The sequence below is a fragment of the Nuphar pumila genome, chromosome 10 (genome assembly GCF_984573655.1).
Source record: "Nuphar pumila chromosome 10, dmNupPumi1.hap1.1, whole genome shotgun sequence".
Classification (NCBI taxonomy): domain Eukaryota; kingdom Viridiplantae; phylum Streptophyta; class Magnoliopsida; order Nymphaeales; family Nymphaeaceae; genus Nuphar; species Nuphar pumila.
Window position 1 is genome coordinate 11,242,626 of NC_143258.1, and position 23,388 is coordinate 11,266,013.

Genomic DNA, 23,388 nt, shown 5'->3' on the forward strand with positions numbered 1-23,388 from the left:
GATCACGGTGGTTGAGTAGTAGATCTTTTGCCTTATAAATAGTCGCACAAGTACTGGACGGTGTGATTATCTTCTACTTTGTGAACCAGCAACAATCAAACCGACGGTTCTTTTATAAACCTGGAGTTCCTCACTCGAACATGTAACCAGCTACATAGCAAATTGTGGTCGATGAGGCAAACGAAGACAGCTACACGACCAACAATGGCGAATCATGCGTATATTGTCTACACATCGTCTCTATTTTCATCAAAATCTGTCTCTTTCATGCCGTTTTTGTGATTTGTGTTGTGTATTGTATAATGTAATTTCAATATCGTTCATTGCAAATTCCTTATTCATTTCAGTAGAACAACCACCGACGAAGTTGGGCGAAAACTTAGTCAATCACTCCTGGAGGACATCAAACGAATGTACGTTGAATTTGCATAATGCAACATGATCAATAATTTTGTTCGTATGAAACTAGTAGAAGTTGTCTATATACGCAAGCCATGTGTACGTACGTTAACAACATCATATTTGCTGCAAATAGGCTATATATGATTTCGTCAGTTATATTAAAAGCAACGCAATAAGCAAAACTATAAGCATCGTCAGCCTGTATTTCATGGTATATCGGTTGTATTTTATGTTGTTTTTGGTTATTGATTTAGTCCAGTTGATTCGTATTTTAACATTATTGTTAACAATGTTTCGGTTTGCAGACTATCTTACGCCGTTTGCCATACTCCAGTGGATTTAAATACGACCTACCTTACTGGGTTAACGATAATCATTGCAGAGACCTTTTGTCTAGTGAAAAAGTAAGTAAACAAACCTAGAGTGCAAGGTTACAACATAACAATGCTAACAACATTTTTACAATCCATTTGCAGATATTGATTCCTACACTCTGGCAAGCTGAAAAGCATTGGGTCTTATACGTAATGGATTTACATGAAAAACAACTAGTGTTCCAATTCGTTGGAAGTTGACAGTGGTTTACGGCTTGACATTTTCCATATCGTAAGATTCCATTTATATGAGTATTGTGTCGTGTACTGGGGTCATGAATTTACTTTCGGCCGCATTATTCTCAGATTGGTTTCGTCAAAGGCATTTTGGGAGTCAACGTTAGCGAGTGGATCTATCACACGACATACCATGCTCCTTTACAAAATAATAACGTTGATTACGGCGTATTTGTAATGAAGTACATTGAAGCGATATACAATAGTGCAAAACCCTGTTTCGACGTTGTATGCCATTTCTTGGCCTCTATTATTGGGGATTAAATGCATGTCTATTGGTTCCACATTACAAATTTTTTTGCAAGTTGATATACCTAGATTCAACGAAGAACTCTGCAATAAATTGACGGCCTTTCTAATTGCGGAAAAGAAACTAACGTAACAGCCACGAGGATCTAAAAGGCAACGAACAACGGTGCCCACCACGCCAGAGTAATTTCATGTTTGTCTATTTCAAGTAAATTTTAGGGACGGTACAACCAACTTGTGTGTAATCTATCTTATTTCGCCCGAATATTACAAGCCGTTGTTGACTGCATGAATCACAATCCTATTTCGCGGTTTGCATTTAAAGTGTCTCAGCAAAAGAGCGACTCCTAATCAACAAACATATCTTACCGCTATTGACCTTTATCATTAGCACATATCTTACAACAAACATGATTTATGCATGCTCTTAAAAAACATGTATATGTTCACCCAAAAATAATAATACTCAACAACAATAAGGAACAATTGTTGTTCGGAAATCGCAATATTCTTCATCGTCATTTAATGCAAATCGCAAGGAAAACATGGGATTTATATGGTAAGCATACGCAAGTAATGAAAGCTTGTAATTGATAAAAGATATGCGCTCAACCCGCACGATTGACAGTCGCAGAATTAGATTGCGATGCATGCAATCAACAAAGGCTTCTAATGTTCGAAATGATAATAGTCAACATCGATAGGAAATGCTTGATGTTTACACATCGCTTTATTGCTGACACTCACAGAATAAAAATCGCAAAAGAGATTCGTGATGAATGCGGTCAACAAGAGCCATCAATATCACTTTCGTAATTAGAAATAGTACACAATGATAAGACAAGTTTGATGTTCAAAAATGGTGGTCTAACATCATCTTCACTGCTACTACTATGAAATCTTGTGTAATAATTTGAAAAATTTTGGACTGTGAAACAACGTTTCCTTTAATTATGATTTTGCAGACATATGAAATAAGTCTAGATGGATACCTTAATTGCGTCGAAGCCGCCTATACACTCGATTCAAGAACAAGTCGTTTATGCAAGAATTGTCGGTTTGTCGGTTCCTAATTCACGAAGCAAAGTGGAACACATCCTTAACCTGTGTGATGTGTCATTCATATATAAATGAAACGTCCTATCACCCTCCGCCAGTTTTGAAATAAATACGAAAGTTTTAATAAACACAGAGCAAATCTCAAATAAAATACACTCCGCATTAATGAAATTAAACAATGTCATTTCATACAGCTATATACAAAACTAATCAATGCGATTGGACATAGTAGTTCAAATCATGGTAGCACGTATCGTGTGGGTTTGATTTTAGAAATATTTTTTGGTCTTATATAAATTCACAACTTCGTCCACCCTTGTCCCAACAAATCGCCTTAGGTGTAGATTATGGACTTACACCTCGACAATGGGTCGGCTCGAGTCACTCTCCCAACTAATCCCTTCACAGAAAAGGAGACATTGTTCAGACTGGTTAACCATTTGCGATTTTAATTCAATGACATTGAGCAATAGACAGTTTCTAAGCATCAAGTATCTCTTCTAGCTATGCACTATTTTCGTTCACGATGGCGCATATATATTACAATTTTCATTTTTGTAAGTTCATCAATACAACGAATTCTGAAGAACAAACCTTTCTTATCGATAATTACTTTGTCATTTGTTAAGGGCGAACATTATATGCCTTTGTGGACCACAAATTGCGGAAATCTATTTTCGTAATTTTCATTCACGGAGTGTGAGTTATACAAAGATTTTGGAACATCAACAAAATATCTTTCGTTGTGCAATATTTTTAATTACTGAAGAGCAGCATTACTAGCATTGGTTCACCGCATACAACAAAAAACTTTTTTTCGTTACGATTTAATTTTCGTAGATGAAGCAATACAACGATTTACAAGCGTATTTTGTAAAGTTCAAATTATATTTCAACGGAGACAGATTTACAAAATTTGTAGTCTTACGAAATTTGCCTATGGAAATTGCTTTAGACAGTCTCCAAAATCTGTTACAAATCTATTTACATCCTTGTAAACTTTTCTGGATCGTGCCGTCCATTTCCTTTGTAAGTAGTCTTGTTGGCTGATTATTTATTTCTGCCAACTTTTTAAACTCAATCAAATTTCGGCATAGTTTGTCGTGTACTTCCGGTATATCTTCCTACAACAAAATATGTAATGTGAAACCAATATATAACAAGAATCCCCAATAACAACGGATACAAAGCTCATACAACGTCGAAACAAGGTTCTTCTTCATTGTATATTGCTTCAATATGCTTCATTACGAATATGCCACAATCGACCCCATTACTTTGTAAAAGAGCATCGTCAGCACAGAGCAACATCCACTCGGCAATGTCGACACCCACAAGGTCGTTTAGGAATCCCGCTTGTGATAAATGGAGAATATAGTAAAATCTGGTCCACCTCAAATAGCTACGATTCACTTATGGACAGAAGCTTATCAAATGCATAGCGTCACGTTCTACACCACTGTGGCAGTCCAATGAGTTGTAGTACCATAGCTGTTTTTCCCGTAAATTCATCTCGTATAAGACCCAATGTTCGGGATTTTGCCAGAGTGTAGGAAGTAAAATCTGTGAATCGATACAATAATTTATAAATCTATAGACATATCGTGATGGGGATGTTAGGACTAAACCTTGGAGAAGAGGTTTGTTCGCTTACCTTTTCAAAATTCGAAAAGTCTACGCAGTGATCATCGCTATTCCAACAAGGTAGTGCATCTACGAATCCACTAATGTATGGCTTTCGCCGGACGTACATCTGTTGCACGAAATAGTAAGGTTTAACCACCAAGAAACATGAGTAAGTCATAAAAGCAAATAAAACAATAGCAGAACAGACATACCATGAAATAAAGGGTGATGATGCGTACGGTATTGCTCGTTGCGTTGCTTTGAATATAATTGACAAAATCACACATTGTCTGGTTGCAAAAATTTACGAACTTCAAAACATACAAACCGATGACCTAAAAAATGATAGTGGTTACATACGTACAAAATTACTGATAGTGTTCCCGTCTGCAAATTCATCTTGCATCTGCTTGATGTTATCTTCAAACTCTTTAGGGCGTTGTCGCCCACCCTTGTCTGTGGATGTTGCACTGAGTGCACCATGAGCATAGTATTAAGAATTCGACATTGAAATTATTTTCTACAATAAACAACACAAATCGAGTATACAACATAAAAAGGCAAATGTTGCCTAAACCGGTCAGGAGGTTCAAAAAATATATGCCTTAAGCACTAGTGTTGGTCCTGTGGATGTGGTTGTCTTCTTCTTCGGCGCCATGCCTGGTCGTATTGCTCCCATCGTCCTCTCCTTTGGCCCCATGCCTAGTTGTATTGCTTTCATCATCCTCTTCTTCGGTGCCATGCCTGGACGAATATATCGATGAAACCTTTGCAACGTAGCTACGAAATCGACGTCGTCAGTCAAATATAAAGGAAACATCGTTTCACATGCCGCCCTTTTTTGAAAACCGCCCATAAATTAAATGATTGCGTTTAAAAAAAAAATGTCGTTTCGACTGCATATTATAACAATAGTTGAGTGGGAGATTGACTCGACCAAACCCAGTTTCCAGGTATGTATAATCTTTGACGATTATTGTATTGCTTATCATATATGAATACATCGATATATTCATGCCACATACTTTCCTTATCGGTTTTTTAACAACAAACATTCATTATCGCTTTAGACTAGTATCATTTTACACCGGCAAAATTGTTTCATCTTGTTGTCCGCATACATCGCAAATCGATGTTGACTTACACCGTTTACAAAGGACGATTATTACAAGCCATTGGCGATTGTGTTGTTGACCTCATGAATTGCAATCCTATTTTGCGGTTTGCATTTAAGGTGTCCCTGCAAATGAGCAATTTCTGAGCGGGAATCATAACGTACCGATTTTGGTCGGCCGACAACCTATTGCGTGATTTGAATTTACTGATGATCATCAATATCGATTTCTGAGCATCAAACTTTTCTTATCGCTGTTGACTGTTATTATTTACGATGCCAAAACTCGTTCAATTATTGCTCACGGCATACATCGCAAATCCTTTTTGCGATTTTCTATTAAGGCGGAGACAAATACAATGATTGCTGAACAGAAATGATCTATCATATCGATGTTGACCTTAATCATTTACTAACGTCGATTACGGGACCATGTTGATCGCATAAATCGCATGTGTTCTGCGATTTTTATTAAAAAACGACGAATTATATTGCGATTTATGAACAATATTACTCGTGCAAATCAGACATCTATTGTCATTTTCATTGCGATTTTCATTAAAAAACGATGAGTTATATTGCAATTTTCATTCAATCAAGGAGGTTAGGCAATGCCACGATTTCTGAACAACAAACATCTTTTTTCGATTACAGTTTATTTATTTACGAGATCCATAGACAAAACATGTCTGTTAGATGTAATAAAAAAGAATTAAACAATAAAGGAATGTCACGTTACGACAATTACTTATACAATTACAACAAATACCTATCGTGATAAAAAAGAATACCTAGGGTTTATTCCGTGGCACTTGACGAATCAGATGAAATATGATAGACTCGTCTCTTTCTTTTTCTTGGTGGACTGTCAATCCTGGGTGGCCTCTTGGTTGCATCCATCTTATTAAAAAAACTGGTCATTATCTCTTCCACTGTTTTCAATTGTATCCCCACATTGCTTACATATGTCCTTAATTTCTTATTCTCCCTCTCCATCAGTTCGAACATTGCGGCAAAGACAATGTTCTCTTTTGTAGCAAGTGTTCGCTCTTCATCGCAATTTGTTACTGAGGGAATCGTTGTTGTAACCAGAGATAGACGACGGACGGGTTGCAGATGCTGGACTGCAACATGAAAGGGGGCAGTTGGGAGGCATGGGTTCCCAATTTTCTCAATCTCCAGATTTTGCCGCATAGGTTCCCAATACCTTTGAAAATAGAAGGGATCAAATTGTCATCCTTCATAATCATATGATACGGCACGGACACCACCTGTGTTCCAAATTAATAATTCGTCCCAGTAGCATTCGCGCCAATTCACATTCTTGCCTCCACTACTATTCATCTTCCTTCTCACTTTCAAAGGCTTATTTGGGATAGACTGCCCCAAGCCAGATTGTAGGAGAACTCGACTACCATACTACAACTCGGCTTCGTAATTGCAAAACAACCACAAATCGCGGTCAGACAATCTAGCAGCCTCTGCAACAACGTATTGGTCATCGTCCTCCCCATCTCCATACGATCTCCACAAAACCTGTACATTGATAATTCTTTTTAATAACGAGTAACAAATATATTACAATTTACTTAAGAATGATATGGAGACAACGATATGTACTAAGGAAGACAAAATCCTGCAGCGATGATTACTTAAGAATGCTAAACATTACAACGATTTATAATACTGAATGATAAATGCTGAACCTATTGTAAACAATTTTAGAACGTTTACCTCATTTAGTTGCAGCCCATCAAAAATATACTTAGCATTATGAACTGTGACGTTTATTCTAGCCCAGTGACCGATCTTTGGAAAACCACAAATCGCAGGGCCACAATGTGGACGCAATGGGATAATATGTTCCCACGCTCAAGCCTAACAAAAATAATATATTAGTAACACTACAACCTTTAATGAGCTTAGTCTACAATTACTAAGTATGTAATAAACAAATACTTGAACAAATGACCAAAATCTCCTAACTATTTTTGTACCCTTACTCGCACGGTAGAGTTGACTATATAAGTGTGCGAGCATACCGGCACCCCATGCATAGTTGTCGACTTCGTCTAAGTCTTCCAGGTACTGCAGCCACATGTAACTTATTCTCGAACCAGAACAATCGGAAAATAAAGTAAGACAAAAAAAATAAAGAAGGAAGTCGCGCAACTATTGGTCAGCTATTTCAGATGCACAAGTAGCGGAGCGACCTTTCCATTTATTACAAAAAGATGAGACTTTTATTGATGTGGAATTGATTCCACCAGAAATACATTAACTTCATTCGTCCATCGACATTCCTAGAAGGGCCGTGCATTTTTCCCTTGCGTTATAGTTTGAATGCCGTAATAGGACAACACTATCATTGCATTTAAGACCAGTGATCATCGCCACATCTTCTAGAGTCATGGTGATCTCAAAAGAATCAAACTGGAATGTGTTCGCCTTATCATTCCATTTATTTACCAGGTGGGTCATGGTATTCCAGCAAGTTTCAAAATATTGCTGGACCAAAAGGCCACCGAAGTGCATATTTCGTAATCGGTCCTTATGATATACACTCAGCTTACCATACCACGACAGAACTACAGGCCATTGACACCGACCTCCGAGCTTTTCACCTGGTGATCTACTTCTCCTGTGACCTCCCTGTAACACACAATAACATATTATTCCTACCAATTGTAAATTAGTATCATTTATACTTATAAATAATATTCTACTAATCGCTATAAATAATATTGGTTGCACACACACTATCACAATAATCACTATACATATTAATACTTAACACAGTAATCACTATACCAAAATCGCTAAACATATTATTAAATATTCACAGACAAGACAAATTTATTTACCTTGGTCGCTCTTTTCTCCTGTTCTTCCTCCAACCTAGGCCTTTCTGGTTGGTCCATTGCCTCCCACTGCCTTTCTCTTTCCTTCTCTTCCGCCTCCACCTTCTCCTTCCTTTCTCTCTCCTTCTTTTTCTCGTCCTCCTTCTCTTTCCGTTGCCTTTCTTTCTCTTCCTCATGTTGTTTCCTTCTTTCCTCCACTTCCTCCTCCTGCTTCTTCATTTCTCTTTCCTTTTGTTCTTCCTCCTCCTTCTCCTTCCGTTGCCTTTCCTTCTTTTTCTCATCATCCTTCTCCTTCCTTTGCATTTCCTTCCCTTCCTCAAACTCCTTCTCCCTCATTCGTCTTTCCTTTTCTGCCTCATCATGAAGCTTATTTCGTTCCTTCTCTTCCTCCTCCTTATTCAATTGCCTTCGCTTCTCCTCCGCCTTCTTCAGTAGCTTTATCCTGTTTCGCATTGCTATATGCTCCAACAACAACTTGTGTGTTTCCATCTTAGCATCCTCCTTTAGATTGTTTAATTTCCTTTCCCTCTTCTCCTCATTATTTTTTTTCCTTTCCCTATGCTCTGCCTTCTTCCTTTGCCTTCTCTTTTCATTTTCCTCCTTATTTCTTTGCTTTGCCTTCTCTTGCTCATCCTTCTTCTGAATCTTTAGTTCTTCATCATTCTTCCTTTGGTCCGCAACTTCGATATCTGATGGATAATCCTCCGCATAATACAATTCCAACACTTTTTCCTTGTCTTTATCATTCTCAATCTTAAGTATATTTTGGTATCTTTCAAGAATCCTAGATAGATGGGACTGGTGGATCACTTCTCTAATACACAACCCATAGAACAACGGGGTATCTTTTCTCTGATGAGCCGTAGACATTGCTAGCCTGCACAACACATTAAACGATCATTGTAAGATTACAAATCATCGCAATATTTGGGTTCATAAGTACACATCATTGTAAGATTTATCAAACTTATGTACAAATTGAGGTATCTTAATAAACACACATCGCTATTGCTTTGAATGTATAAATCGTCGCCGATTCAAACTTACAAATCGTTGTATAAGAATCAACCTTCAGATTGAATAACGAAACCTTACACGAAACTCACCGAAACGATAGGATTTTGGATATTCCAACTGTAGAGTAAGAAACAATAAGAACATATACGCAACAGATGGTGGCAACGATGCTGCGACTGCGCGTAAGACGGAAACGGATGCTCTGGCGGTAGCAGAGCAAAGGAATGGATGCTCCGGCGGCAACAAAAGAAGGCAACGGATGATCCGACGTCAACAGATGAAGGCAAAGTATGTTCCGGTAGAGTTTTCTGCTTAGGGCGAGAATGAATTGTTTTGAACTATTTAAATCATACAACATACAACTTGCTGCAGTTTTGTCCTTTTCACGAAGTGCCGACTCAGTTTCCTAGATGGAGGGCATTTATGTCCGTTCCAGGAAGAGGAAGAGAATGACGGTAACGGGTACTTAAGTCTTTGCGACGGCACCAAATTACGATGCAATGTGATGCAGACACACATGAGGATACATGTCGGTCTGCATCTTATACGTGGCGATCTTTGGAAACTCCCTAACATGAGATGGAGCTACCGGCCTTGTTGGGGGGCGGGGGGTTAACATATAACCTGCTCCGACTGGCAGGGGTCTCTAACCACAATATTTTTATCAAAAACAAGAAAAAAAAAAAGGTGCCCCAAACGTGCCTTTTTTTTTCCTGAAAGGGAAACGGGTGGACGAACTGAATTAACCTAATGTATTTGTTATCCGTCAACGTCTGGTTTGAAAGTAAACAGTTTACTTTTCAAAATCATTATCATGGTGTTATACAAATTATTGTTAATTCCTTCTTAATTCCGTTCTGTTCTGAGCAGAAGGTAGGTTGCAAGCAAAGTTTTCAAAGTAGACGTTACAAATGTCTGTCCGGCGTATCACACGGTGGGTTGAGAAAAAACAATACTAAAAAGTGGGCTGGTTTGACATTTCCCAAACTCTTGGCGCATTTCACACAACTTACGAGAGACTGCAGAACATGATTCAAGCTGAAAATTGGTGGTCGAATGAAACAAATTGGCTCAAGTACATGATCCTTGCACCAGTCTAGCCAGACAAAATTGGCCCCGATTCCACCCACCCATCTATAGCCCCTTAAACAGACGCACAGTATCCCCACTAATCAATCACCTGTGGAAAACGAAGCGCTTTTGCATGCCATTCTTGTCCAAGTATGGTATACCAATGTCCATCACAGTTTTTTGAAGTAAGCTGTCTTCACCTACTACTGACAGGTCCATACAGCTGCCGCATGTCAAGAAAGGGGAACCCTTGATGCCTGAATGGGGACGGTGGGATGCTAAGAGCCGTCCATCCATCAATGCATCTCGGCTTATCTGAATGATAATGGCATACCTTCTCCTTATAACCCTGCAACAGCTTGGGAATCAATATGCTAATACCAAATCGGATGCCAAAACGTACACACAATCTCTCTCAAAAAAAATACAGCCAGCCCCTGCTCCTTGCCCCCAACAACTACGAATTAACCTTTCTGCAATTCATCCGGACCTCGCCGGCGTTGCCAGTGAGCACACTTATATTTTGCATCTTGACCATAGACCTAGCGAAGTCCTTGAAAAACCTGGTGGGATTAAGGGCATAGAACTTGGTGATATGATCGGCCTCGCCACCGTTGTAGAGCTCTTGGTCCGAGTGCAGCAACGCCCTCTTCCTCAACAAGTTGATGAAATAGTTGAATCCAAATTGGTTGGGACTCAGATAATCCAGAGGGACAAGGTTGCTATCGCGACCTGAGGGAGGGCACGACGCTTGCAAGGAACGAGCGAAGCTGTAGTCGATGTTGAAGTCGTTGTAGATGCGTTTCCTGAAGACGATGCACCGAGCTTGGCCGATAGTATGTGAGGCAGAGAGCAAGACGAGGTCTTTTAGGTCGAGGCCCCTGTACCGGAAGCTGTAGATGAGGGTGGTCAGATTTGAGAAGGGCGAGGGGATCTGCTTATTTGCCTCGTCCTTGCTAGCGTTTTTCGCGTCCCTTCTCCCTAGTTGTACTTTCCATGATGGTCCGCCTAGCTGCATCAAAAAAATCAAGCAAGGAATTTTAATTAGAACAACGAGACGTGGGCATCAAAAGAATTTGTCAGGGGGTGGGGGGGCTTTGAACATGACGAAACTCACTGCAACAATCGAGTCGCGTGCTGCGACCGCTAAGATGTCCGCACATGACACGACGCTAGCACCGCACGCCTTATCCACGGCACTCTTGATTTCGTCGACGACATCGAAGCCCCTTGCGGAATTTTGGTTGGGCAAGGCTGTCTTCTCCCCCGTTAAGGTCGGGGTATCATCCAGAAGGACTGAACCGTCACACCCCTACTTGATTCACAGAAACACAAATCAGGAGAGCGTCAGTTTATTGGTTCTTTGGTTGTTTAATTGAAACTCTCTCTCTCTCTCTCTTGAAAGCAGAAGTACAAATGGAGAAATCAATCAAATTCGTTGAAATTTATCATGTATGCAGATCTTAATAAGCCCGATTCACTTGCTTACATTGACAAAACAATCATGGAAATGAAGGCGCAGCAACGATGCACCCATTCGAGGTTCCTTTCTCACCGCATCCTCCACTACCTTCCTAATGGCAGGGAGTGCCTGGGGGCACACTTTACCGTAGAAGTTCGGGGATAGCCTAGACGAAGAAACAGACGTTGCTAGAATGAACACCATCAAGATCTTGAAAACCCAAGCATACGCCATGGCTGCCATCAGGAAATCCTCTTCTCCACATGCGCTGGTGGACACAATGCCCAAAAGCAATGGTGTCGAACGCCGGCCCCTTATCTCTTTGTTTCTAGTTTGAATACAAAACCGTGTGTGGATATTTAATCATCTTCCGGGACTTGCCGATACACATATTCCACGGTACTGGCCAAGAGATTGAAGGAGAGAAATCGACCGCCCCTCTGCTGTCAACAATTCAAACATTTGAAGGCTTCAAAGGCGATGCACCGCGCCTGTCAAAAGAGGCGTATCGTTGCTGATTGTCCACGATGATTGAACGCGACGTCTTTGTTTATCTAAGATGCCAAGTTAAATCGTGATGAGTTCTTTCCTGATTTTTTATTCTTTTCCTACGGTGGTTGGTGAAGGCCCACCAAACAAATAAACAATGAATCAATTATCAATCAAAATTAAAGATGGGATGTCCAGCACACCCAACAACCGAGACTGCTAATTTTTTTTAAAAAAATTCACCACACTGAATCGATGCGAATGCATTATAATTTATTTTTGTGGATGCAGAGTTGGCAATGATTTGGCTGGATGGGCTGCCTGCCAAAACTTGGTGGGACCCCATTGCGACTGGTGCAGTGCACCAAGCATTATTTACAGAACATTACCAACATCCTATAAGAAAATTGTCATTCTTCAATTTCAGTACTGGAAATATTAGGAGGTCTAGGAGGCCTATGTCACATGTATTGCTGATTAACCCTTACAAAAAGTGGTCGGGAATCTTCCCTTACAATCGATTACAACAATCCCAACGTTTTGAAAATTTCGTGATTATATCGTGAGATTTTCAAAGAGCTGATATAATAATACACATAAAAAATGATATTTTTTATATATCACTTATTCCGAAATTATGGTGTTTTTATCATGCCGTTCATGATACTTTTATCACATTTTCTCATGATATCATTCGTACTTTTGATTTTATATCTTTATACGCGTTTCATAAAATTTTTATATTTTTCATACATGCCAACCCTTTTTTCCATTTTTTTCTCAAAATAACCAAAATTTTCCAAAATATTGCGACCTTGCCAAGATCTTCCCAAGAAAAAGTTGGCATTTGTTCTTGCTTATCCAAAAGAAGAATGGTGACCCAGTGGTCTGGCGGTGGGGCAGTTGCGCCTGCACCGACGAGCTGGAAGACGTTAGGCTGAGATGTCATGTCAAAGGCACTTTCATCTTTAATGCTAGATGGAAATAAGAAGAGGTGGTTGAGAACTAAAGTTGAGAGGTTCCTTTTACATTGGTCAAAGGACGCCGGTGGATGGGCGAATTTGGTCATAGCTACCCTCACCAAACCCAAAATATAAAGCTAGCTGCTGTAAATGTAGGAAGTACACTACACATAAATTTTATGCAACAGTGGGAAAAGCCTGGATTAGTACACCAGAACAGAAAGGTTCAAAGTTCCATGACAGGGAAATCGTGAGCCTTGAGACCCAAGCTTCACCAAAAGCATCTCAGTGCCTGAAAAACTTGATTGCTTTCTTTTGAAAGGAAAAGGAGCAATGAGCTGGTGATGGTTATCCATATTGTCAAGGTCCCGTTCACGTGCTTTCTGGGCAGCCTCTTTGGACTCGTTAAACTAGTTGAATAATCAGCATGTCCTTGAATGGAGTCGGAACCATTTGAAGAAGGGCATTCTATGAGCATGATGGGTGATGCCCTGTCACCTGAGAAACCAACGCTTTCGACCTTCTTTCATGTCTTACTGCAGTCAAATTAGGATTGTTGCTCTCCCAGTGGAACCGATAGCTCAAGCACTGTTACAAAAATCTAAAATTTAACATGCTGAAACATCGACAAGACTAGTCACTCGTATGGGCAGGTGCATGCCGAACTTCATCCAGCAGCAACCTTGACCTCCTATAGTTCTTAGACTTGGTAGATATATCCAGCCTTCAGAATGCATGCCAAGTTCAATAGGCGAGAAGAACGGAGACATGAAGGTAATAGCCTTAGAATAAGATTATACATGCATAGGACTTTCAGTAGCTAGGAACAAAAAACACAACGCCTTTCGAGAGCATCCAAGAGCTTAAACATCTTGAGAGCATGCATGAGAGTGACAAAAATTAAAGGTCTCATTGAAATGCTGCAAGTCTACATTCAGCTTTTCGGGCCTACACCACCTTCAGAAGGAGCACCAGAACTCCAGTTAATGACTGAGGTCCCTTAGTAAGAGCTTATTAGTAGTGCAAGCCTAACGCCAATGGATGCCACGGATCTCTTCACCATCTCCATCACTACTACCACATGAAGCAACCTGGCCCTCACAACCATAGTGACAAATATTGCGAGATTTATGAAAATCTCGCGATAATATCGTGAGAAATTGCCTCAAAGTTTAAAACAGCAATTTCCCCCTGAGATTTTCAAAATATCACGAGATTTATCAAAAACACATAAATATCATGATTTAAATATGATATTTACATTTTAAATGGCTATTTAACGTGAAAAATCCTCTGTTTTTATTTTTAAATATTTTTTTATTAATATTTTCTTATAAAAATTACTTTTTATATTTTTTAATTTATTTTTTATTGCCAAAGATTTTAACAAAAAATGCCAGATTATGAAAATTTTCAAATTCTTGCGACTTTTTGAAAAAATATAATTTTACCAATTTTTACTTTTGTAACCATGAAGACCAAAGGTTACCTTGCGCCTACCAATCTTCCTTGAGCTCTCAGTTTATCAATCCTTACTATGATTGGACCTGGTAAGTTTTCCGGTGTTGAGTCAAATTAAGCTACAGGGTGGCCTTTTTATCGATTCCTTTAAGTTTCAGCCTTGCCACCATACTCCCCCGATCCCAAAAGCTTTGATTTCTCATAAAGTGTCGGCAGAGTTTTATAATCACATCCGTCGATCCCTAGCCGACATCCTTTATGGTTGAGAGTAGGATATTATTTGATAGTCTTCATTCCCCCAACTTTCGTTCTTGATTAATAAAAGCTTCCTTGGCAAATGCTTTCACAGTAGTTAGTATTTCATAAATCCAAGAATTTCAGCTTTGACTATGAAATAAGAACGTCTTAGATTGTCCCGTCTTAATCTGATGGCTAAAGCCAACACAATGGGACCAAAATCTTGTGATATTATCCCATGCTAAGCATAGGCCTACTCTTAGCACTCTAATTTCTTCACAGTAACATCATTGGAGGCACGACCTAGCCAGTTAAGGACAGGAACACATCGTCTGTAGAAGGGACAGACAATCGGTGTACACCTAGAGGCAGACTAATTGACCCAACCCAAAATCCAATTATGAGCTTTTTAACTGCAATAACTTAAATATGTATTAGAGTTAGAATTACTACAGCTGGTGGTAATGAGCCCCCGACCTGTGGCACCAATGACCAAGCACACACAGACAGGCCCGCTCGGTCCTTCAACTGAGATAGCCCAGGGCAACAACACAACTCGGTCTGAACCCACTTTGTGCACCATCAACACAGCCAGCATGCAAGGAGGCTGCACACGCACATCATGCACCTGACATATGTAATATCGTGTATTTTTATACTTAGTCAAATTTAGAGATATTTGAAAATTTGTCTAAGTATTAAAGAAAAGCCGATAAATGCTTGATATTAGGAATATGATATTTGAATCTGGGCTCTGCCCACCTCTCATTAACAAGACCTAAATAAGTCAACTAAAATACGATAAAAAGTTTTATTTTCAACCTTTAAATTCAAACAAAATTTGGGCAAATTTCGGAGGCAAAATTCAGATTATATACCAATAGGTGTGCCTCAAAATTCTCAGTTTAACGGTAATTTACTTTTTCAAATTCGGGCTATAGTTGACCCAAAAATCATAACTTTTCAAAAAAGGCCTGCCTCGATAGGCTGAATCCAATCCATATGGTCCAAATCAATATGAATATGAACTCAATCAAAGACCCATATTAAGTAGAATCTGATCCAGCTTAAAATCTAAATGAATTTTGGATCTGGATTTGGATCTTAGATCTGAATCTAGATCCAATAAAATTAAACTTTTAAAATTAGAATAAAGGTTTAAATTGAAAATATTTAATGTTAAAAAGACTCGAAAAGGGATAAGGTACCCTCTAAATTTTTTTGGGTAATTATTAATTAATAATTAAATATTTTATTATAAAAATAAATAAATTCTGAAATTTGTTGGAGAGGGTAGTTGGTTGATTAGGGTTTCTAGAATAATCCCTTGCTACTATAAGATAAAGAAAGTAAAATAATAAAGGAAGAAGCAAATATGAAAAAAAAAGAGAGAAAGAGTTTGAAAAGTCAAAGAATGGGGTTCAAAAAAATAGGAAAGAGGATATTCAGCTATCTTTAGAAGAAGCTGGAAAAGGGGGGTCGTCACCCTTAGATGCCCCCTATATAAACTCAAAAAAAAAAGGGGAAGAAAAGAAAGAAGAAAAAGAAAGAGAGAGAGAGGAAGAAGGAAAAGAAGAAGAAGAAGAAGAAGAAGAAGAAGAAGAAGAAGAAGAAGAAGAAGAAGAAGGATCTACCTTCTTCTCCGGTCATCCAACAAGTTTTTTCGGTCTTTTTGAACTTTAAACAAGGGACATGTTTGTTCTTTTGATTCAGATAGGGAAAAAAGAGCCTAAATCGGATTTAGGCAAGATTTTTTAAAGGGAACTATGAATCTAATCCGTTTTTCCCTGTTCAAAGTAGGAAAAATCAATGTATACATGGATGTCTATGTGTACATCAGATTCAACTCTTGTTTTTATGATAAGAATATGTTTTATATGCGATCATTTCTTATGTTACTTATGAGATTTGAAAGAAAAGCTGACAAATTATTTATTTATGTCAAACCCATGTTAATCATGTGCACACATGCACCTTATATTGATTTTCTGTTTATGGCAGTACATATACATGCATGTATGATTATCTATACATGTAAATGTCCATGCATGTATATATATATATATATATATATATATATATATATATATATATATATATATATATATATATATATATATATATATATATATATATATATAAGGATGCTAGACAGTTTCAGAAACTATTAAAGCACAACAGAGGGAGTATAGGGGGGTAGAATTGGGACTGTTGAGTCCCAATCGATTGGGCTGGCTGGACTGAGTCCCTGTCAAACAAAAAAAAATTGAGGATAAGACAGTTTGTTGTCTAATCCCAGCTAAGACAGTCGGTTGCGACAGAACAACAAGTTGTTCAGTCCCAGCCGATTGGTTCAGCTGGGGCTAGGTCCTTGTCAAAATAGAGAATAAAAAAACAATGGATGCTCTGGTTGTCTGGTAAGAGCAACTAGTGCATGTCACCTTTTGCAAGGACATTGCAGGCTTAAAACCCAATGATATACTGATATAACTGGTAGGTGTCTGTCGACCTCAGCTTACCTTTCAAAAACAATTTTTTAGGGCTCTAGTTAGGCTCAACTGACTGGAATTGGCTAGGCAAAACCCTATGCAATTGTGCCCAGCCAACTGCCTTGGTTGGGTTGGTTTAACAATAGTGAAGGAAGGCCCAATCAACAGTCCACTGAGCAGATTTCTAGACTGTCAGTTGGGCAACACTAAGCACGATTCAAAAAGAAAATCTGAATAGGCTTGGAGATCAGAAAATCTCTGGGCATACACTTGGCTGAACAAATTAAAATAAAAAGATTTCTGGGCAGATTCTTTGAAAATTTTTGGGCATATTCAAGACTGTTTAAAAAGAGTTAAAACTGGTATAACTCAAGGCAGTTTCAAAAGAAAAAAAAGGAATATATGTGTATTCTAATGACCAGATTCGCATGCATGTAAAGATTTACACGTGTGCAGATTTATACATAAGTGCAAAATTACAAATAGGTTCAGATTTAGATGAATAGTTAGATCTGCATGTTTATATGCATGTTCTGAATTTACATGTTTGCATGTATGAATAGATTTAATGCTCATGATGTAGACATGTTTGTATCTGGATTCGTATTTGTTGCTTGTAATTATGTCTAGATTTACACATGTAAATTGCTCATGTTTATTTTCAGATTTACATATGATAAATGTTCAAACTTAATGCATGTTAAATGTCTAGATTACACATGTTTATGACTAGACAATTATGCATGTCTTCATATGAGCATTGGAATGATTGTTTGTGACTACCAATGTTGTCCCGTGTGCGGGCAACAATGGTTTGGTTTCAGTGGGTAATTGTTGTATCCCGAGCTTGCCAAAAAAGAAAAAGAGTTGTTGGTCATGCATGATTTCGATATTTAATGTAATGGTTACATCCATATGCATGAGATGAAAACATGAATCCTAGAATTTGTGTTTGTAGTTGCATTAGTATGATCACTTGCATGTTTACATAGTGTGCTTGAGAAAAAAATATAAAATTAAAGATGCAATTTTGCAATCATGTGATCATATGCATATATGAAAGTGTTATGCATGTACATTCTTTTTGTAGTTGTATGAATGTACATTTGAGAACATGTTGAATAATTGCATAAGTGGCATGCTCATTATGTTTTTTGCATAGGGTGCATCAGTGATCGAAAGCAAACCATTGGTTTTGATATATTCCTAATTCCATTAAAAGCAACTTTAATTGCATCAATTCTAACATAGCTCTAACAATTGCCTTATATTTGGCTTCAGTACTATATCTAGCAATAATATATTGTTTGATTAAGCTCCAAGATATGAAATTAGGACCTAAAAATGTAAGATACCCTCTGGTTGATTTCTTATCATTTGGACAACTGAAGATAGTTTTAATGAATTAGATTTATCAATATTAGCCCAAAATTTATAGTTCCTTTTAGGTAACATAAGATTCTCTTGACCTGACTCTAGTGCTTTGTAGTTGGTTCATGCATGAATTGGCATGCTTTGTTTATTGAGTATGCTATATCTAGCTTGGTAAAAGTGTCATATTGCAAATCACCTACCACACTTTAGTAAGAAATCTCAGCTTTTAATTTATCTTCAAAAAAAATTGACAAATGAATATGTGGAACTGCAAGTGAAACACATGGCTTGGCTTCAACCATTCTCATTTTAATAAGTGGATCAAAACTGTATTTCTCACGGGATAAAGCAAAACCATTTTTTGTTTTAGCAACTTCCATGCCCAAAAAATAGTGTAAGGAAACTACGTCCTTAATAGAAAATTATTTTCCAACAAAATATATCATATTTTCTATTTCACCCTTAGAAATTTCTCTAACAATTATGTCATCAATTTATACAAGCATATATATAATCCCTTTCTCAAAACTTTGTATAAACAATAATGAATTTGCCTTGAAATTTTGAAGGTTCATTTTTTTCCAAATATGCTTTCAATATATCAAACCATTCATGCATATCTTGTTTCAGACCATATAAGTTTATTTAAGCTTACACGTTATTTGGAAAACTCTTATGTTCAAACCTTAGGGTTGAGACATAAAAACTTATTCTTTCAAGAAACCACGCAGAAAAGCATTGTTCATCTAGTTGGTGAAAACATAAATTCTGACTCACAACAATGAAAATAACTAATAAGATTATAGTATATTTAACCACAAGGGTGTAGGTATGAGCATAATCTACAACTTTTTGTTGGATATAACTTTTGATGTAGTCCCAATTTCTATGAACTTAGTTCCTGATCCAAACAATGTGGACCCAATCTCGGATGAGTTCGATCCAGCTTCTGAGGTCCACAAGAAGCAAACGGATCCCCTAATGGACAATCTGGATCCGCCATCCGATCTCCAAATAAAGTCATGTCACCTCCTCCATGCAGCCACATCAACATGTAGGACCCACCCTTGGGCGCCCTCTAGAGAGCATTTATTGTAAGTGGGACCCACATGAGACACCCCTCTAAAAAGCTTTAAAGAAAGTCATGTGGGCCCTACCATCTTGCGCCACCCAAGGGACATTCAATCTCCCTCCATGAAACTCATGTAACCCCTCAAGGTCCCTCCTTAATGGGTCTTGGTAAGCTAAGTGTGTCTTAGAATTGGCTCTCTTTAAGGTGACTTGGGGAAGGGTTTTCCTAAGTAGGAAAATAGGATTTAAGTTAGTTTTGTTTATCATGTGATTGTTTAAAATTTTATAAGTGCTTTAATTAGAGTTCCCTTGGTCTATAAAAGGGACAGTTGTAGTGTGTTAGATGATAGAAAATATTGAATCAAGTTGGTTCTCACTCTCTCTCAAGAAATCGTCCCCCCTTAGAGATCTACTCTCTCTCTCTCTCTTACCCCTTTGACCCTTAGGTCATCTTCCCTCCTTCTTTACCTTTGTGAATCCCTGTCTCCTTGACTCATTTTCCCTATCTCATGATTAATCTAGTTCGTGTAAGGTGGTATCAACCATTTTGAGGTCTAAAATTGTCTAAGCACTAAGTAGAACCACTTCTACTTAGTGGACTCCATCAACCTTGTGGTAGACTCGATCAACATAGCACCATCATGGCTCTTAGACTTTCCTTAGGCGAACCAGACTCATCCCAACCTTAAGACACCTTTCTCAAATCATATAGGTCCTTAGAACCCATTTTCTAAACATTCTCTAAGCCTAAGCTTAAACCTCTCTTAAACCCAATTCTGGAACAATATTCTATTGTTGTGATAAACAACATTCTCCAAACTTGTACTAGTCCAAACATGCAAAATCAATCCCAAGCCAACCCTAAAAACTGAACCTAGGCCCATCAAAATGTATCAACCAGTATCAAAGCGAATGATCACTGTTCCTTTGAAGTTCTAAAAATCAATCCCTCTTTCGTTAGCCAAACCACCAACCAATTTGCGAAGAAAAATCCCAATACCAAGTGTGGTGTTGTTGAAAAGCATATTGTAGAAAGATGTATGACCGAGGTCACGACAAGCTTCTCGCCAATGTTGGACCTACTTTAGCAAATGCAGAAGGAATTTCAAATCATATAGCAGGTGCTTTGACTCGCTTCCCAAGGTAGAGAAGTGCTCGAGGGGCATGTCAAACTTTCAACATGCAAATCAACTCTGATGTTAAAGTTCGATGATGAAGCCGATAAAAGTCATTTGAAAGCAACCAAGGCGTAGTCCCTTGGTTGTGCGATTCACCGGTGCACATGGCAATCCCACAAGCCACCTGTAATAGTGGTTTCCAGAGGCTCCAAACCTAGCACTGTAGTTCACTGCAATTGAAAACTTTTTTGGTACCTCCACCAATAAAAGTGACTCCTTCCCTGATATGCAATTCAGCCACATGGCCATAACACATTGACCAACCTGACAAGAGCAACCTTGCCATTACTCTTGAGGTCAACACGGTTTTTGAAGAGGAGACACAAGCTAACCCATGCGTGCAATAAGGTGTTATGCTTCAACAAGTGAAACAAACTCTTCCTTCCTCTCTCCCAAACTCTCTTGTTGTGATGAATAACGTAAAAAGGCAAAGTACAAGCCTAAAGAAGATCCATAAGAATATACTAGGGTTCATAGCTCCACAACAAAAACAATACATCGACCCCTCAGACTAGTTGCTAGATTTTTATGCTCGTTTGACCAATCGAAGGCACGTCAATTGTGCTCCTATAACAAGCTTATGCACGAGAAGCCTTGTTACGAGCTTTCTCATGCTCGTTATGAGCGAGACCCAAAGATCATACCCATGACAGATGGGGTATGTCTCAACTCTCCATTTGATCCGAAAGGAGAGCTTGCCTACATGTGTCCCCTATACAGTGAAAACTCCAAAACTATGGGCATAGATAGTCTTCACTGGGTACCCTCTCGAAGTACAACCATCTCATGCAAGAAGGTCACCAAGGATGCAAACCATTATGGCTGCGCTCAATACCAAGATCACGGTGTTGAGAATGTAAAACCTTACTCCTAGAAACCAAGTCCATTTCTAACCCTTGCAAGCAACTCAATTTCGTACCTAAACCCAAGTGTGTCCAACCTAAATTCGAAAGAACCTCAAAACCTTTTGACTTCAAAAATTCACCTTGCCCAACGAGTGAGGAGTGTAAGTCTAAGAATCAGACCCAAGGTTCTTCAGTACGACCTTAGTCTACCCTAGAATTTTACTATTTATTGAGTTCCTATTTCAGAGAACTCAATTTTTTAATTTAGTCAGTCGATACCCAAACCCAGTTGGTCTTGCATAGTTCTATAGACACCCAATTTCGAACCAAGATATTTTTGTCAATTTAAAAATCTATAGATCTTATTTTAATCTAATTTTTTAGCCTTAAAAACTATCTCTTCGAGGTTTTTACCCAAACAAAAAGTTGAAGAGAAAGTTCTCAGCTTTCGAACAAGCAAAAAAATTGGGTTGATCTGACATCGAGATCAAAATCTATGACCAAAACTTGATTCAGAATAATAATAACAAATCAATTATCATTATTACCTTTTAAATTGTCATTATATCTATCTTCAAAGTAAATCTTTTTTGTCATTATGTCTTTTAAAATATAATTATATATAAGATATAATGATAAATGTTATGTTGTTATATCTTTTTTTAAAACGGGTCCTTGGATCATGCTATCATTTGTCGTTAATGGAAGACTTAACGACAAATCAATTGTTGTTATTAGTCAATCATTTATCATTATTACTTTTTAAAATGTTTCATGCCTTTTATATCGACGGCCTCGAATTTCATATCGCCTTTGACCATTTTTTGACATCCCAAGATATCCTCTTACTTAATGACCTTCGTTAAAACCAAATCATATCCCTTAACCCCCTTCTTGAAATTAAATCTTGGCCATAAGTTCAAATCCTTTGAATTTTGGTTATTGATCCTTCTTTAGATCTCGAATACATAGATGTATATGGATCCACCAAAAGCCTATAAATAGCAGTGGCCTTCCCTCACCAGAGGAGATCTTGTTTTTGTCTTCCTAGCACCCTTTCTTTGTGAAAATATCGATAGAACTGAACCTAGACTAGCTCATCTAACCTAGCCTAGTTCAAGCCCACATCAAGCCTAGTCTAGAATCCAAATCCCCAACTTACCCATTTTTAAAGCTTAAATTAAGTTGAAGTACCTTCTGTGCTCCCACACGCTCAATGATTGTAGTGAGGGCTACCTAAGGTCATGGTAAGTTGATTTTGTTTTGATGTATTTTAATTAATTTAATCATTTTTATAGATTAAAATTTCTCTAATGTTTGCATATTGTTTTTTGTCTTGTATTTTTTCAAGTTTTGGTGGTTCTCACCATTGAACTAGTTTTTTTTAGGTATTTGTGTCCAAGGTACGCTTTTTCATAATGCAGCTACAACAATGTCTCTGATGCTGCTAATCCTCGGTGAAGAAAGGAGAAAATGTGCAAGGTCTTGAAGAATGGTCCACATACTCTTCACAAATTTGGATCTGAATCTTGGATCCATCTTTTAAAATAAATTGTTTGTTGAAAAATTATGTTTTTAACTCTTTAAAAATGAAGATCGAGGATTCCTAGTTTGGTTGATCCTTGTCAGAGGAAAGGTTTTTTAGCTTGAAGAACGGTCCCCCACATCATCTTGAAGTCCAGATCCATTTTTAAAAAGTATTTAAGTGGAAACCCTCATTTTTTTTGTATTTTTTTAAAACCCACGATAAAGGTGTCCACAATTGATAGACATGAGGACAGGCAAGTTGTGGTGATTATGACTCTTGAAA

General features: G+C 38.0%; 2 protein-coding genes across 2 annotated transcripts in view; both read right to left on the bottom strand.

The window, feature by feature from the left end:
• The window catches only part of MCM8 (minichromosome maintenance 8), a 235,267-nt gene extending 225,963 nt beyond the window's left edge, over positions 1 to 9,304 (bottom strand). Inside the window, exon 1 of the mRNA XM_090018864.1 lies at positions 7,926 to 9,304. Within this exon, the coding sequence (XP_089874990.1) occupies positions 7,926 to 8,792 (867 nt within the window). The 5' untranslated portion in view covers positions 8,793 to 9,304. The remainder of the gene's footprint in view (positions 1 to 7,925) is intronic.
• Positions 9,305 to 9,891: 587 nt separating this feature from the next.
• Positions 9,892 to 11,993, bottom strand: LOC149823482 (peroxidase P7-like). Its single transcript, XM_090018865.1, has 3 exons — positions 11,500 to 11,993; positions 11,128 to 11,322; positions 9,892 to 11,022 (listed from the first exon to the last, which is right to left on the bottom strand). The coding sequence occupies exons 1-3, from the start codon at positions 11,713 to 11,715 to the stop codon at positions 10,468 to 10,470; spliced, it is 966 nt and encodes a 321-aa protein (XP_089874991.1). The 5' UTR covers positions 11,716 to 11,993; the 3' UTR covers positions 9,892 to 10,467.
• Between the last annotated feature and the right edge of the window lie 11,395 nt (positions 11,994 to 23,388).

Excerpts from the sequence above, each read along its gene's own strand:
- LOC149823482 (XM_090018865.1), bottom strand. The coding sequence starts at position 11,715 with ATGGCAGCCATGGCGTATGCTTGGGTTTTCAAGATCTTGATGGTGTTC. Across the intron at positions 11,323-11,499 it reads TCCATGATTGTTTTGTCAAT|GGGTGTGACGGTTCAGTCCT; the intron begins GTAAGCAAGTGA and ends TGAATCAAGTAG. Across the intron at positions 11,023-11,127 it reads CACGCGACTCGATTGTTGCA|CTAGGCGGACCATCATGGAA; the intron begins GTGAGTTTCGTC and ends TTTTTGATGCAG.